The 17,325-nt window shown below is 39.3% G+C and overlaps 1 protein-coding gene and 1 long non-coding RNA gene across 9 annotated transcripts in view; one reads left to right on the forward strand and one right to left on the reverse strand.

Annotated features, from left to right (window-relative positions):
• CDIN1 (CDAN1 interacting nuclease 1) overlaps nucleotides 1–17,325 on the reverse strand; it is a 282,241-nt gene that overhangs the window by 170,772 nt on the left and 94,144 nt on the right. For all 8 annotated transcript variants that reach the window (XM_053224198.1, XM_053224197.1, XM_027066891.2 and 5 more), the window contains one exon: nucleotides 12,737–12,804. In XM_053224198.1, the coding sequence (XP_053080173.1) occupies nucleotides 12,737–12,804 (68 nt within the window). The remainder of the gene's footprint in view (nucleotides 1–12,736; nucleotides 12,805–17,325) is intronic.
• On the forward strand, nucleotides 7,216–9,144 carry LOC128315972 (uncharacterized). The gene is made up of 3 exons (XR_008299239.1): nucleotides 7,216–7,644; nucleotides 7,916–8,153; nucleotides 8,487–9,144. It is a non-coding gene; the product is annotated as an uncharacterized LOC128315972 (long non-coding RNA).

Below are 17,325 nucleotides of genomic sequence, written 5' to 3' on the forward strand. Positions count from 1 at the left end.
CTTTCACCACTATGAATATCACTAATGTTATCAGCCAATATTGGCAATTTACAGTGAGGCACAAGCACAGTGGCCTTTACAATTATAAAGCAAATGTTTTCATTAGAGCAATTAAGAAAGTTTAGTTTCAATTAGTAAAACTATCCCTACACACAAGAACACAGAAAGGGACAAGGACAATAAGATCACTACAGAGAATTAATTGCCCTGCTTAATTCCTTTGGTATGCTATTGTTTCTGGCATTTAACAGAGTTTTACAACTAACAATATGTAATTCTGAAAAGCAAACAGGCTTTGAGATTTTTTTTTGTAAGTCTGTTCGATTTCTTGATCCTCTGTAAATATCAATGATCCATTCAGAAGGAAGGGAGGCAGGAAAACAGGGGGCTTGAGAAAGTTGGAAAAAACTAGCAAGGTGCTTGGTTTAAAGAAAAAAAAAAAAAAACTTCCAATATTTTCTAAATGCTGTCCTTGACTTCTAATGGCATTACAATGTGATTTCTGAAATGAAGAGTTCTCCATTAGATTTTGGAGTGACCTGGTCATTCAATTCCAGACATGGCTTTCTGTCTTCACCCAACCTCAACTAATGGCCCAACCAAGTAACAAGGAAGGCTGTGTGGTCTCTTAACACCTACTGGGCTGTTGACATTGTCATGCATCCCATTCGCCTTCCTGCATCACCTTTGATTAAAATTAATGGCCCATTCCCAGTGTTGGGTAGCTTATTTCCAATCCATTTGTCAGCCCAAGACAGTGGTTTCATGGCCAATGTTCAGAAACTCTGTTTTAGAACACTCTTGTGTACATCTTGAAAGGTCAGCATTTTAAACATAAATAACCTTTTAATGACAAGACATATTTAAACTAGATATTTAAGTTAAATTTTGTTAAAAGCCAATGTCCTTTATCCAGACTTTGAAGGATTAATGCCAGAATTCACAACAATCTCCCCCCTTGAAATATAAAAAATCTTAACTATTGAGATAAGAGAATACAAATTTAAGTAATTTTACTTTAAAAACAAGAAAATTTGGAAGACTGGACTGCAGATGAACCAGACTGGGAAAAATTTTTATCCTCTCGATACACTGGCCACAAGAATATTCACTGGAAAAGACATTTATTAAAAGCAACTCAAGTGCCTTGAGGTGATGTTACTATAGCTGATGAACAGTTTTAAAAGCTGGGTTGACATTAAAAAACAGAGATTAATATTGCATTAAAACTATCCTAGCTTGATCAACCTTTGCAGATGTTAAAATCTGTTTCAGAAAGAAAAATGATTGTTTCTGACAGCAGCTCAAAACAAAATTTCAAAGGTCACCAACCAATCCAAATGCACATATTAAAACCCCTTTGGAGGTACATGTTGCACTCCTGTTCACTGCACCAAAATTACCAACACAATACTTAGAATTTAAACACTGTCACTTAATGTGAAAGCGCACGCGCGCGTGCACACACACACACACACACACACACACACCCCTAAACCACGGGCAGAAAACATCAGGTGAGGTTAGAGAATCTTCCCATCTTTCAGTGGAGAACTTTGAAGTGTAACCATGAACTTTCTCACTCCATTCTCCCCCTCTCTGCCACCCCCTCCCCCGCCCCAGCCTTCTCAGTAGGAAGTTGATCCGATAGTAACTGTACCCAAAGGATAGCTTCTAGAAGTCTGTGTCACCACTAGTGATATCATATATATATATTGAGAGTAAAGAGGTTATTCCACGTCTGAAATACCATGTTATTTATTGGGTCTCTACCCCATTCTTTTATTTACTAAAGTCTCACTGCCTTACCATTCCTGTTTCAACCTTCACATTGTTTCTTTCATCCTAGATTTCCCAAAAAAGGAAGAGAGAATTGTTGCAGGATTTTTCACCTCAATACATGAGATTCGCTGTCTCTCTGCTTAGAAGAATGAAAAGGTGGACACAAAATGAGCAGCAGGCAAAAGTTTATTAGAGTATAAAATTAGAAAGTAAGAATAGAAGGAAAGCTCTCTTTACAGAGAGGGGCCATTTGAAAATGAATGTCTGCTACTTTAGGTAAGGGTCATTGTTGTACAAGGTTCTAGTCAGCACCCCTTCCCTTTCCCCTCCTTCCTTCTCAGGTTCTACCCTAACTGGCTGAATAACTCTAGGTGCGAGGTTGTCCATTCCTGATTGGCTTGACTCCATTGTGTGAGGAGTCAAACTGGTCATACTGTCCCTTGTGTAACGTAAGTTTTATGGATACTTTTTTTAGTTAGGTATTTTGATTGTCAAATTCCTGAGGAGATCCTGAGGGGGAGTAGGTGGTGTCTATTACATTCTTAAGAGGAACTTTACGCCCGAGGGGGTTTGCTGTTTTCAAATGCTCCCAGCATTGTTCCAAAATATGTTTTCCCCCACCCAGCGACCTCAGGTATTAACCTTTCCCTCTCTGCCTATTTTAACTTTGCCCATAGAATGATGTGGGCAAAGTTCAGAGGAAATGACAGCACAAGAATAGGGAGTAGCATTATGAGCAGATGGCCTTCTTCACCTGGTTTAGGCCCCAGGAGAAGTTTCTATCATGGATCATCCTATGGGGAGATTTTTAAGGTCAGCCCCATACATCTGGCCTGATTTCCTGGTCTTTATGCTCATTTCCTGGCCCCCCAGCCTAAAAAGATTCCTTACCACTAGATTACCCAAACCATTGGGTATGGATTTACATTCTGACTATCTTGTCATGGTTCCAACTCCATGATCTAGAGATTATGCTCAATCATCAGCCCACATTGCTTCCCTTCTGCTTCACTCTTTCTTCCTTCCCTTGTCTTATGCTTACTCCCTATTTTCCATAGACGGGCGTGAAGCCTCTAGTCTGAGAACAGGAAATGTTTCCTTTTCATTTTTTAAAACCCATTCATTGCCTCACTCTTACCACCAACATATGCTTTGTATTTAATGTTCAAAAAGCTAAACTGAATAAAATACAAGTACCTTTTAAAGAATATCCATGCCTTCTACAAAGCCTAACTAGACTGACTTAATAATTTTCTCTCCTGATTTAACTTTCCATTAATCAATAAGACACAGAGACAAAAAAAAAAAAAATTAAAAAAAAAAATTGTGGCCCAAAGTTCAAGGTTTTATTTGATACCTCTTACTGCTATCTTTCATCCTTGGTCCCAACTGTTTGCTCTGAGGTTCATCTTGATCATCAAAGAAGGAACTGCCTCCCTTTCCTTAACACTCATGGGAAGTTTTTCTACTTTTGTCTTTGATCTACAGTATTTTAAATAACATTGGAATTATCCATTCCTTAAAATATGGGTAGAATTCCTCACAGAAAACAATCTGGGCCTGGTGCTACACTGGTGGGCAGCCCTTTGGTTACTTTTCCCATTTCTTTGATAGCTATCAATCTGTTTAGATTTTTATCTCTTTTACAGTCAGTTTTGCAATCTATATTTTCCTTGAGAATTATACATTTCATCGAGGTTCTTACAGCTCTTTGTACATAATGGAGCCAAATGGCTACTTAAGATTCTTTGAACTTCCCAAATGGAAAACTGAATGTTTAAGTAACCTCATACTTTTAGGGGGAAAAAAAAAAAAGAATAAAATTAACTAGAAAGGGCAAAAAAGAGGAATAACAATGTTTTAAAATAGCGCTTTTAGTACAGCTTCCCAAAATGTTGGAGATCAATATGAAATCAACCTCCAATCCTGTGTACCTATCTTATGCAGTGAATATAGGAAATTGGAAGCAAGGCTCATATTTAAGGTACATGTTAAAAATACCCAATATATTTCATAACTACTGAGTTGCTTAATGTCACAGTTCAAGCATTCACTATCAAAATTAATAGAATATTCTTGCTTAAAGCAGCCTTCTTAGCCTCAAGATCCACAAAATGCAGGACTTTTAGATAATGTGTGTGACTCACGAACCACAGTATTTCTGAGCCTGAAAAGTCTTAGAGATTACTAGTCCAGTATTCCAATTTGTACATGATATAAATGGCCCAGAGGAGTTAAATGACTCACCAAGACCTAGGCCTCTTGGATAGCTAAAGACACAGGTAAAAACCTGCTTCAACCACATTCTAGTTGGTCCTAACAGACCACGTACCTCTTTTAATTAAATTTGATCATGTGTGACATTTATGAAGTAGGGGGAAAATTCTTATTTTCCTGCTGGAAGATCTTAAAGCACGGAAGAGGTGATGGCCATTGTCTGATAGTATTTAGGTTACATGTGCCTGAAAAGGAAATGAACTACATAATCTCGATTTCTAGCATTTCGGTGGTCCTCTCTCCAATTGAAATTTTAAAAAAATCAATGAAACTGCATCCACAGATAAAACTGAGGTTAAATTTTTAAAAGCAACTCAGGTCTTCATTTATTTTTAAGTTGTCAGGCCTGCCTTTGCAGGGTATTTAAAAAAGGAATTTACACATACTTAAAGAACACTGTGAAAGTTTAATTTCTCTGGCCTTTTAATTACCCTCTCCTCTAAATGCCCCAAAATATCCAAAGCAATTAAGTACTAATTACACAATTTCTTTTTCTAAAATAAAGGGCTGATTTTGAGTCAGAGAACAAAACACATCTGAAACTAGTTAACATATACTTAAGAATCATAAAAGGGCATGAGGAGTACCAAGGAAAAGTTAGAGGTTTTCTTTTGTTTGTTTTATTAAAAGACTTTAAAATGTTAAGAAATACAGTTATTTCCAGGAAAATTATGCAAAATTCCAGTTCACAATGCCTGAAAATGAAAAGTAACATTGTGACCAGGCCTTTTATCTATGAATTTGTCAAAAGGCTTCTAAAATGCTAGGCTAAAATACATTCTTTGATAAAAAGAATTTTAACACCTATTAAATTTCTACTAAATTGAAGAAGGGCAAAAGATATATTGTAGTTTTCGTATGTGTTGATGGATATCTTTTCTATTCTCGCATTTTGTTTTGTTGTGTTTCCCCCCCACCAGACTCTCATTCAATACTTGGAGCTATGGGCCCCCCGCCCCATCCCATATTTTTATGTTCTCAAAGAGTTTCACAGTCTTTTCTACCCAATTTAAGAAGTCAGCAAGGTTTCAGTAATAGATGTTACTATGATATGCAAACTATGTGCACAGAGACACAGAACAGATATGCATTTCATGGGGAGACCCACAGCGCAGATAAATGAAATCTTTAGAGAACCCAAAATTTCATTACAGCCATTAGTTTCAACCTCTTCCCCCAAGCTTCTTATCAAAGCTACTACTAAGGAATACAACTGACTGCTCTGACCTCGTCCTTTGCTTATGTCTTCAGGGGACAATACTAGTGAAAATTGAAATGGCCTAAAGATAGGAGACAAATGGGAGGTCACAAAGCTGGGACAGTGCAAAGTGGAGCTGAGCAGGCTGGTCCCTGCCGACTGGTGGCTGTGGAGACAGACAATATGAATATGGACAACAAAAGTGGAAGTCTTCTATATTTTACACCACATTTTAATTCTTTTGGTGTAATGCCACAAAAGAAGGGACGAATCAGAATGGCAGAGTAAAAAGAATACAGGGCAAGTGGTTGGAAAGGCACAGGCTATGGCCTGGGGCTAGATTCCTCCAAATAGAACAGGGGGCATTTGATGGGCACTAGAACACTTTCCAACTCCAAAATTCCAAGGAATGGATGATTAGCCTTTGCCCCAGCTCTGCTAGCTGTAGTCATTGATGGTAGAGCCTTCTGCAGGGCCAGTTCCATCTGTCCCAGAACCAATCTTGGTGAAGAAAGGAACAGTAGCAGTTCTGAGTCACAAAATGGATCGTCTACACACACACACACACACACACACACACACACACACACACACACGAAGCCAATCTTACTACAGCAGGTTCAGATTTGACTCTCAATGCCTTTGGTTTATGGAGATTAACGCACCAACCTGTAGTTAATTTTCTGTGGAGATGTTTTGAGTGTTTGTCCTGCATCCCACCCTGTTTGGCACTTCCATCCTACTTACAATGTGATTCTGGTGACCGGTACTGTGACCCCCAACTATCAGCCTCAGGGGTGGACACCTGACCCAGACTAGCTGATTAGAGTCCTTCCTCAGATGCATTACGGGACAAAAGAGAATCAACAACTTTTCTCCGAGTCTAAGGAATAAACAAACTAGCGACTGCCAGGGATCATCTTTGTTGCCTGAGAATGAAGCCAACACTTAAAAAAGCAGAACATAAGAGGGAGAAAAGAGATGCTGATGACATTATTTTCTGTGTTCTGGATTCTACACACGCCAGAAACAAACTTCTCTCCTTTGGATTTTCCAAGTATACTGCTGAACCAATAAGTTCTCCTTGTGTGTGTGTATATATAATTTTTCGATTAGACTTTTGTCACAACCAAAAGAGTTCCAATATCTCTTCAGTGGCCAGGGTAGCAGACAAGCAGCAGACATGAGTTATCTAATCAGGGCCACGGCAAGGGAAGCGCCCAGAGCAGAAAGACTACTATATAGTAGGTGCACAGAGTAACCTGTTGTCAAAGCTCCAGGGAGCGTGTGGTGTTCTAGCAGCATATATGTATGTCCACGGTTCTCTTCCCTTGGTCCCAGGGAGAAGCACACACAAGCATATTTAATAAGGGGAATAAGATGATCCTGCATCCCGACAATTTCCTCGGGAAGGAAGAACAGGACCCAATTCCCCATATCCCATCTCCAGTATCCTATTCCTGTTATTCTGAAAATTGTATCTTACTTTGTAACCTTTGGAGAGCTAGGAATTTAAATAGTTGATACCTTTTCTCTTTTTTTTTTTTTAGAGAGAGAGAGAGCATGCGTGTGTGCATGCATCGGGGAGGGGCAGAGGGAGAGGGAGTGAGAGGATCTTAAGCAGGCTCCATGCCTGGAGCCCAACGAGGGGCTCGATCGTGAGGCCATAACCTGAGCCGAAATCAAGAGTCAGACACTTGACTGCCTGAACCACCCAGCCACTCCTAAGTAGTTGATACCTTATGAAATACCCAACCAGGTCAGTTCTCTTTAGCCTAGATAATCATGTGTTTTATTCCTAGTCCCTTATTCTCTACTGCTAACATGTGCACATAAACACAACCTTAGTACTCTAAATCTCATCTGTTCCTGCTGCTGGTTCTTCACCTGAAGTCACAATCCCCCGTTTGTCACATCATAATCACTTCCCCAGCAGAGCATTACTGCTTCAGGTGGGGAATAAAGCAGCAGGAGCAGATGAACTCTTAGAAACAAAGATCCTAATTTTTTTACAGCAAAGGACATCCCTCACTAAGCCTACCTGGCTTTACAGATTATACCCTCCTGGAATCCCACAGAGTAATACACGAATTCTAGAAAAGCACCCACGTAAAATCTGCTGGTTTGTCATAAGGCAAGCCCAAACATGGGAGGGCGAGGTGGGGATAAAGCAAATGCCTCTCAGGTGTCAGTCAAAATAATTGTTAGCTTCCACTACCAGGGCGACATTCACTGGAAAGAATAAAATATCTCCAGAGCTATCCTTATTAAGCCAAACGTAATAAGAATTTGCACCAGTCAGTGGCTGCGGAAGCCACTAATGAAAGTCCCTTTGACCTGGAGACATGCCAGCCCATGGGGGATGAACAGTTTGTCTCCAGTCTTTGGTATAAGCTCTTTCATAGCCCCCTGACAGTGCAAACAGTCTTATTGTCTTCTCACTATTTTTCTTTCCTCCCCTGCTTCTTGTCCCACTATTTTCCTTTCCTCCCCTGCCTTTACCCGTGAGAAGGAGGCAGGGGGCGTGGGGGAGGGGGAAGCAATAATAACAAAACATGGCCTTGTTCATCATTTGAGAGATAAAAGTCAAAACATCTCTATCAGCAGTTAAAATATGTTTTCTATTTTGTTGATATCCGAAATGGAACAAACCCTTAGCAGAGGGGATATGGATGATCACAGTGCTTGTTGGGTCAACCCAGAGTTTAAGAAGGGCTCTCTGTGAAGCCTTTCCAGGAGAGTGGAGTTCCGAGGGCAGAGCAGCATGGAGACCCTAGGCTTGCCTCGTCCCTGAAACGCAACTAGATCAGCAGCAAACCATTTTGCACGCCTAGGAAACTGATCTGGGGATTAACACAACAATCTGCATAACTTGAGCCACACAACTCAGCAGCAGGTACGTGGTGTGGGGAGGTGAGCTGGGGGAGAGAAAAGCCAAGGAAGGTGGGGCGCTGTTTTTATGGAGGGAGGACAGAGAAAGAGAAAGGAGGAGAGTGCGGTACATTGGGATTGTGCAAGAAAAGCACTCCCCAAAAGCAGCTGGAGAGAAGGAGAAAGAGTGAAGGAGGGCACTTTGTGCCTCCCAGCCTAGGAGTGGGCAGCAGGTTCTTCGTGATCTTCTCAGACTTTAAATGCTGACCTATAAATGTTAGTTCTATATTAACTCTCCTTGGAAAGAACTGCCATGAACTTACCTGAAACTTAAACTTATCTAAAATTTTCCTGGCAGGCTCCATGTTTGATTCAACCTCTATTCCTGTGTTCCTAATGGTGCCTGCCCAAAGTAAGCACTTAAAAGACACCTGTGTGCCGAACCACCAAAAGCAAAGAGTGGTTAGTGTAGTGGTAAGGCAGCCAAGCTAATGAACTCAACTAGCCATCCTGGAAGCACATGGTGACAGGAAGGCAACAGTGAACACGAGCAGGTGAGTAAGTAAAATTCTATCACCACTTCAGGAAAAGTAGCTTATGAGCCAGCAGCATTTTCTTCATATGTAAAGGGTAGCTCTTGAGTTTTAGTATAATCTGTACCTTTCTTTCAAATGTTTGATAGAAGTAGCATGACAACAGCCTTGAATGCATTTATTTTCATTATCAGTATAATCAAGTGAATACCTACAAAGATGCCCGAGAGATGGAACTATAGTCTCATTGAGTTGGAAGTGGCATTGTGTGACATCACTGTGAGCACCCGAGGATACAGAACGCTTATCATCATCTTCACGCTAACTTGTGTAGAGATCATGTTCAACAAAAATTAGTTGAAAAAGGGGCGCCTGGGTGGCTCCGCCGGTTAAGCATCTGACTCTTAATTTTGGCTCAGGTCACAATCTCGTGGTTCGTGAGTTCGAGCCCCATGTCGGGCTCTGCGCTGATGGTGCAGAGCCTGCTTGAGATTCTCTCTCTCCCTCCCTCTCCTCAAAAGAGGAGAGTGCCCCGCACTCTCTCTCAAAAAAATAAACTTCAAAATACATTAATTAAAAAATTAGTTGAAAAGAATGCATGAATAATAAAATAATTATAAGAACTCTGAAGAATTGCTAGAAATTATCTGTATTCATTTGCTTATAGCCTATCTCCCTACTAGACCGTAACTTCACGAAAGGAGGGACTTCACCTGACTTAATGTCTAGTTCCTAAGATAGTACCTGACTCAGTAACTTATTTTTGGAATAAATGAATAAATGTATGAATAAAAGATTTTTTAGTTGGAAAAAGTAAACATTTATTCAACTTTGATTTCTCTGAATACAATGTACCTATCCGTAGAAGTGCAAATGGATAATCTATAAAATCGGATAAATCCATGAGTACGCACAAATCTTCAATGAAAAGGACTCTTCTTTTTTTCTTTCCAATAGTGCTGGGTTAAATCCTGTGCCACAGCAACTGCTCAGTATGTGATTATGGATCAAGGAAAGTAAAAAAATTATTAGGGTTCAGAGAAAGGTTATTTATTTATTTATTTATTTAATGTTTATTTATTTTTGAAAGAGAGAGTGAAAGAGTGCAAGTGGGGGAAGGGCAGAGAGAAAGGGAGACACAGAATCCAAAAAAAGCTCCAGGCTCTGAGCTGTCAGCACTGAGCCCGTGAGATCATGACTGGAGCCAAAGTCAGATGCTTAACCGACTGAGCCACCCAGGTGCTCCCAAGGTTATTTATTTTTAAAAAGGTCAGATATAATATGTATTTTATAAAATTACATATAGAGCACAATGGATGGAAAATTTTAAATGGGATAAAAAGTTTCGGGGAAGTCATAATTCTTAAGGAGGGTTAACATGTAAAATAAAGAATCCTTGTCTTTTGAGAGTACTGGTCAGATTAGAAACCAACAGAATGAGAAAGAGAGAAAGAGAGGGAGAGACCTTACTTTGGCTTATAAAAGATTCAAAGTATAACAAACATGTTTGTAATGTCTCTGCAACAAAATTCAAGATGTATACACATATAAACAAGAAAACATCAGATTAGAGGCTTATTTATATACCAATATTTTTCTCCAGTTCACTTAAAATGATGATCTATGGGGGCACCTGGGTGGCTTAGTCAGTTAAGCATCCGGACTCTGGATTTTGGCTCAGGTCATGATCTCATGGTTCGTGAGTTGGAGCCCCATGTCAGGCTCTGCACTGATACTGTAGAGCCCGCTTGGGAATCTCTCTCTCTCTCTCTCTCTCTCTCTCTCTCTCTCTCTCTCCCTCTCTCTCTCTCTCTCTCTCTCTCTCTCTCTCTCTCTTCTCTCTCTCCTGCTCCCCTGCTTGCTCTCTCTCTCTCTCCAAAAAAATTACATTAAAAAAAATAAAATGATCTATCTAAGTTTACCTGGCAAAGTACTTTATATCTAATTAATCACTGTGAGGGGGTATTTACAAGGTAAAAGAACAGCCCATAACAATCTTTCACACAAGGCTTTGAATTCTCATGTTTTAACCTGTAAATAAACATGTAATAATTCAGCATTAAAATGCTTAAAGTGCATAGATTAAATTAACTTCTTTGTATGCTGATAAAGAGATGCTTAAAAACATTACATGGAGTCAGCTAAACATTCCATAACCCATTTATTTTAAAGATCGGTTAAGTATCACCTTTGGGTATGCTTCAATAAAATAATTATCTCTAGATCTTATAGCACAGAGAACTAGATGGGACCCATCAATATTAAGTCCCCATTCTGAACTTGTATGCAAGTGCTAATGACTCTTTGGCATGTTTCTGCATGCATGGTCTTTGTTAGCCAAGGTCAAACCAGTCTAACACAGTTTCCAGAACCAAGGGACTCAAGGAACCTGGAACTCAGTTAAGCCTTGGCTCTTCCTCCCTGTTGGGGTCTTCTAGTTCTCAGGAAGGAAAAAGAGAAAAGCTAGGCTAATCAAAGAAACGATGCTGAGGGCCCGACTAGCCATAAGCAGATGGTGCTAAGAGTAATACCAAGCAGTCCTGAAAATCTGGTGGCTTCAAAACAGTAAAATAGATTTGGCCATGCTATATTGGCCACTATCTGAGTGATCAATGTGATCAGATACTTCATAACACTATCAGAACTCCATAGTTCTAAGATGTATGTCATGATGATGCATCATGGGTCATCCATTCCAACGGGTTCTAAGCCATTATATAGTCTACGTCTGATTAGATTTTTTCTGTAAGATGGTTTCTTCATTGTTTGTAGTTATCTTCAATGGACATAACTAGGAAATATGGGTGCTATACACACACACACATCTGTATGCATATTTAATTTTTTAACCTAAGCCATGAATTTATGCTTTTACTTCCAATATTTTTTATTAGATTTTAAAAGGTGATTTCTAATTTACCCTTTTACTAGGCTGAACATTTCAGCTGTCCTTACATGAAAAACCTTGCTCCTTTTACATATTGAAACTTAATTCATTAATTTGAGGCCATTGTCCTAATTTATCAACTTTCCTTAGCCCCTATTAAAGAACATTTATGAGATCTCCCGTCTTAAAATTATCAACAACCTTATAATACATTCAACTCCATTGTCCAGTTCATTAATAAAAATATTGAATACTAAGACTTAAAACAGAGTTTTTGCAGGCTTGTCTTCAACATCCCTCCCCAGCTTGACATAAGACTATTTAATGGACTTTACTTGGTCAAATCTTTGTCCCTTCTGGGACAAAGATCGTGTAATCCAATATTCTGTGATTTTTTTTCCTAAAAAAAAACCCCACACTATGCAGACTTAAATATCTACATACAAACAGATGTGTAAAATGCACACTTAGGTCTGTATAGAACCTTTACAAATTACCGCATTTACAATGGAGAAGAGGAATTAATTCACTGTAGAGTGCTTTATGGTTTCTGTGATCAGTTATCACATGCATACCCTTCAAGGCTTATTTTTAATGCTTCAGATGTTGAAAAAAATAACAATCTGTAGCAGGATCCTACATTGGCACATGAAAAAGACACACGGCCATGTATACATGTTATATTTTTAAAAATCACACTAAATCTATGGTGATCACACTAAATCTATCATATAAAAATAATAAAACCTTAATATCTGGCTTTCAAGGAAAACTATCCGATTCCACACATGAGACAAACATACCCAACATGAATTTTTCCAGCTACTCTTTTTAACATATAAAGCATCTTAGAGACAATATTTCTTGTGTTTCTTTTGCTCATCAGGCGTAGATTATGGCTAATACCTCATGACACCAAAAGTAATACTGCAACAGATATTAAAGCACTTTTTCAGCCACTTATTCTATAAAATATTAATTGCAAGCCTGTGCATGTGCTGTATAGACAGGGATTAAGTAACCGAGTTCCTGCTCAGTTCTAAATCAATGAAAGATAACGTGCACAGCATCAATCATCGTTCTCTCTTCCTTTAGCACATAGTAAGTGCAAGTGGAAGATTTTTAAAAATATATATTTAAGCACTCATGGAGATATTACAGGCTAGAGAGAATGTAAGTAATACTTACCTAGGAAAGACAGGCTTTTCTCCAGAAGCAAGTCTCTCAGCAGGACTTCATGCTCATGACCAATGGCACTGGACAGGTTAGTTAAGGACAGTAACACAGGTGGAAGTAGATCATTAAAAAGAAAATGCTGATACCAGGTCTCTACTTTCAGATGAAATGGAAAGTGGAGGTAATCATAGCAACGATTTCCACACTTAGCCCACATCTCTAAGGAAAGAGATTTCTATACATGCACCCTCATTTAAATGGTTCCATGGAATTTTCCTCTTTCTGTAACATTTACATGCCTTTTGACAAATAAAGATTTGCAAACGGATGTGTACTTCGTCGTCTTTGAAAGGAGGGGGAGTCATTTTAAACATCCTTTGTACTATGTTAAAAATCCCTCAATTCAGGTTAGTACATTTATTGAGCACTTACTAAGTGCGGCAAAGCATCCCAAATTTCTAGCCCGTTTCACTTTCAGCCTGCTGCTGGTGAGCTTCTGCGAGGTGGGAAGCAGAACAGCCAATCTATTGAGAATTGTAGGTACTCTGGAAGGAGGTCATCCAGCAAAGGACTGCGGGTTGGGGTGCTGGTACAGAAGCTGTTTCAAGTCTTTCTATAGTGTGTTCCAGTGTATCATATTATCATCTAACACAGAAACAGATACAGGCACGTATAAATTCTCTGAGGGATTACTATGAGGTCAGCACTGTGTTAAGTGCCATATGAATGTTGTTTCATGCTCAATTATTATCATCCTTATTTTACAGATGAGGACACCAAGGCTTAGAAAAGAATCCGCACAAGTCCACACGGTTAATGTGTGGCAAAGCGGAGGATCTGAATGAGATCTCTACGAAGTCTTCGTTTGTGGCCTCCATACAACTTCTTGAAAAGTATTAAAATTAACTATGTGAAAATAATGGATACTAGCCAACAGTTCTTAAATTTTTTTTTTTCCAGCGTTTATTTTTATTTTTGGGACAGAGAGACAGAGCATGAACGGGGGAGGGGCAGAGAGAGAGGGAGACACAGAATCGGAAACAGGCTCCAGGCTCCGAGCCATCAGCCCAGAGCCTGACGCGGGGCTCGAACTCACGGACCGCGAGATCGTGACCTGGCTGAAGTCGGACGCTTAACCGACTGCGCCACCCGGGCGCCCCACCAACAGTTCTTAAATACCATAGACTAAGCCTTGGTGCTAAACACTGGGGGTATCATCGTTTTTGTGGGCAAAGTCCTCAATAACTTTGGTTATTTTATTGTTATAGTGTCACAGACTCACTACATTCAGCTACTCATATATGCACACGCCATTTGTTTCCTTACCGTCTTAGTTGTTGACAACTCCATGCTGTTCAAACCAAAATGTAGGTGTCCTAGACTCCTACCTGTCTCTCACTTTCCTCTCAGTTCGTCAGTAGCTCTTGTTGGTGCCAACTTACAACTAAGTATGATACTCGCCAAATTTTTACGACTTCCTCTGCTGCCATCCCAGCCTAGCATTTCTTTAAAAAAATTTTTTAAATGTTTATTTATTCATTTTGAGAGAGCGAGCACGCATGTGTGAGTGGGGGAGGGGCAGAGAGAGAGGGAGAGAGAGAACCCCCAGCAGGTTCTGCACCACCAGCACAGAGCCTGACGTGGGGCTCGAACCCACAAGCCGTGAGATCATGACCCAAACCAAAAATCAAGAGTCGGATGTTTAACTGACTGAGCCACCCAGGTGCCCCTCTTTTAAAACAAAAACATTTAATTAAAAAAAAAAATTAATTCTAGTAGAGCTAACATACAGTGTTATGTTAGTTTCTGGTGTACAATATAGTGACTGAACACTGCCATACAATACCCAGTGCTCATCACGACAAGTGCACTCCTTAGTCCCCATCACCTAGTTCACTCATCCCCCCACTACCTCCCCTCTGGTAACCATGAGTTTGTTCTCAACGTTAAGAGTCTGTTTCCTGGTTTCTCTCTCTCTCTTTCTCTGTTTTCTTTTTTTTCCTTGGCTCCTTTTCCTTTGTTTTGTTTCTTAAATGCTACGTATGAGTGAAGTCATAAGGTATTTGTCTTTCTCTGGCTGGCTTATTTCACTTAGCATTATGCTCTCTAGATCCATCCATGTCCTTGCAAATGGCAAGATTTCATTCTTTTTATGGCTGAACAATATTCCGTTTTGTGTGTGTGTGTGTGTGTGTACGCGTGCGACACACACACTGAATCTTCCCTATCCCTTCACCTGTTGACCGACACTTGGGCTGCTTCCGTATCTTGGCTATTGTAAACAATGCTGCTATAAACATGGGGTGCAGGGATCCTTTGAATTAGTGTTTTTGTATTTTGGGGGTAAATACCCAGTAGTGCGATCGATAGATCATAGGGTAGTTCTATTTTTAATTTTTTGAGGCACCTCTATACTGTCTTCCACAGTGGCTGCACCAGTGTGTATTCCCACCAGCGGTGCACAAGGATTCCTTTTTCTCTATGTCCTCGCCAACACTTGTTATTTCTTGTCTTTTTGAGACAGCCATTCTGGCAGGTGTGAGGTGGTAGCTCACTGTAGTTTTAATTTGCGTTTCCACTTGGGTATCATCTAATTTAACTTTCACCACCACCACATGAGTAGGTACTACTCTTAGTCCCATTTTTATAAATATGGAAAGCAAAGTTCAAGAAGGCTGAGGAACTTGCTGAAGGTCCCATGGCTGGTAAATAATTAAATCAGGAATGGGATTTAGGGGTACCTGGTTGGCTCAGTTGGTAGAACAAGCGACTCTTGACGTCAGGGTTGTGAGTTTGAGCCCCACGTTGGGTGTGGAGATTACTTAAAAGTAAAATCTTTAAAAAAAGGAATGGAAGTTGGAATTCTGCTATATTTTCCAAAAGGATGCACTTGCACAAAGTCTGAAAAGGAGTGTAATCCTATTCCGGTACTTTGACTCTATCAAGTGCATTTGGCAGTAATAATCTAATTCTCCATTGGGTAAGTCAACATGGTCACACTGCTCCTCAGCTTACCCCATCATGCACTGCAAGAGTCCAATTTAAATGAAATAACATTTATGCATTATTTGTTTAAAAAAAAAATTCCTAGAGAATCATCTGCCCTTTATCAACACATACAGGTTAATACCATTTAAATCATAATTCAAGAGATGAGGCCACTCATGTCCACCATCAAAATGAGCCCCAACTCATAACTGCATTTTTCCTTCTGTTGTCCCCTCTCCCCACTATGCACGTGGCTGTGCTTATTTAATTTCTAACTGGAAAAAAAAAATAAAGGAACAAATTTTCAAATCATAAACTTTCACACATTTGCAGAGTCCACTGAAGACATCTGCTGAAGATCTCTCAATGGTTTCTCATTATTAGGGGCATCCCGCATTTTAGAACTAAATTATTTACTTCTAATCCACATAAATGCGCTCTCACTTTTATTGTTGTAAATTATTCACATCTCAAATGTTGAATCATGAAACGGAGGTTACTGATGGTACAGCAATGAAACCCACAGCATTTTAAGCTTCCTGCATCAACCTCTCTCCTTGGTGCTCAGTTTAGGTCTTTGTGTAATAGCTGGGTCCTGGAGTCACACTTTGGAAAGGTAAACTGGCTGGTTTCTCACACCTTTTGTGTCCGTGAATACATCTGTGGCAGGAAAGGTGTGGATGGACATGGCTGTGCAGGAAAAAATGTAGAAGATACCAAAAGAAAAAAAAGAAAGCACAATGACAATGTATGTACTCTTTGCTACCGTGCTTTTCGTGATGTCTTATTTGTAAATGACCAATTTACTTTATTCTACTTACACAAATGTCTACATGTAACATTTACATAATGGAGTAAAAAGATTTTGCACCTATTCTACTTACTAAATGTGTACTTTCTTTCTCACAAAATGATGTAATTTACCGACAGTAAGCAATGTAAACATTACTAAATTATCAGAACAACATACAAATAGCATTTTCGCTCACACGGAAAACTACTAATTTTTATTCAGTGTGAAATAAAGTAATTCCTGTGGATCCATCTAGGAAACATCTATGCAAGCATATTTACATTATACGAAACTGCTACTACCTCGGTGCAAAAATAAAATCAGTTGTCTATAAATTTCCCAGCTTGTTTTATTTTGTGTGGTGAAAGCAATCACCGATTTGAAATTTTGCAAAGACATGCTTCTTGATTATGCTTTTCTTGATATAAACATATAAAAAACACAAAGTCTAGAAAACAAAGCTTATAAAAACAGTAATTTTACTGGCAATAGGCATAATGGAACTGCAAAATTATAATCTAGTCAGTGAATGCAATTTATAGACATACATCATTATCTTTATCAATTGAAACCATGTACTACATTAAATTCTATTGGCAATAACACAGCCAAAAAAGGAAAAGTGAATGATGGCAAAAATGTAAAGAAAATACTCTGAACAGAATTTATAATGCTCTATAAGCAGAAAACACTTAGACTTTGTCTATAATAATACCTATTATTGATGTATGGCAGTGACCATGGGGCAAAACTTGTAAATAACCTCACAAGCCATTTTCTTAGCCAGCAATACAGCAATCTAGTTTCCCGTAAGCATCTC

This window comes from Acinonyx jubatus, chromosome B3 (genome assembly GCF_027475565.1).
Source record: "Acinonyx jubatus isolate Ajub_Pintada_27869175 chromosome B3, VMU_Ajub_asm_v1.0, whole genome shotgun sequence".
Lineage (NCBI taxonomy): Eukaryota > Metazoa > Chordata > Mammalia > Carnivora > Felidae > Acinonyx > Acinonyx jubatus.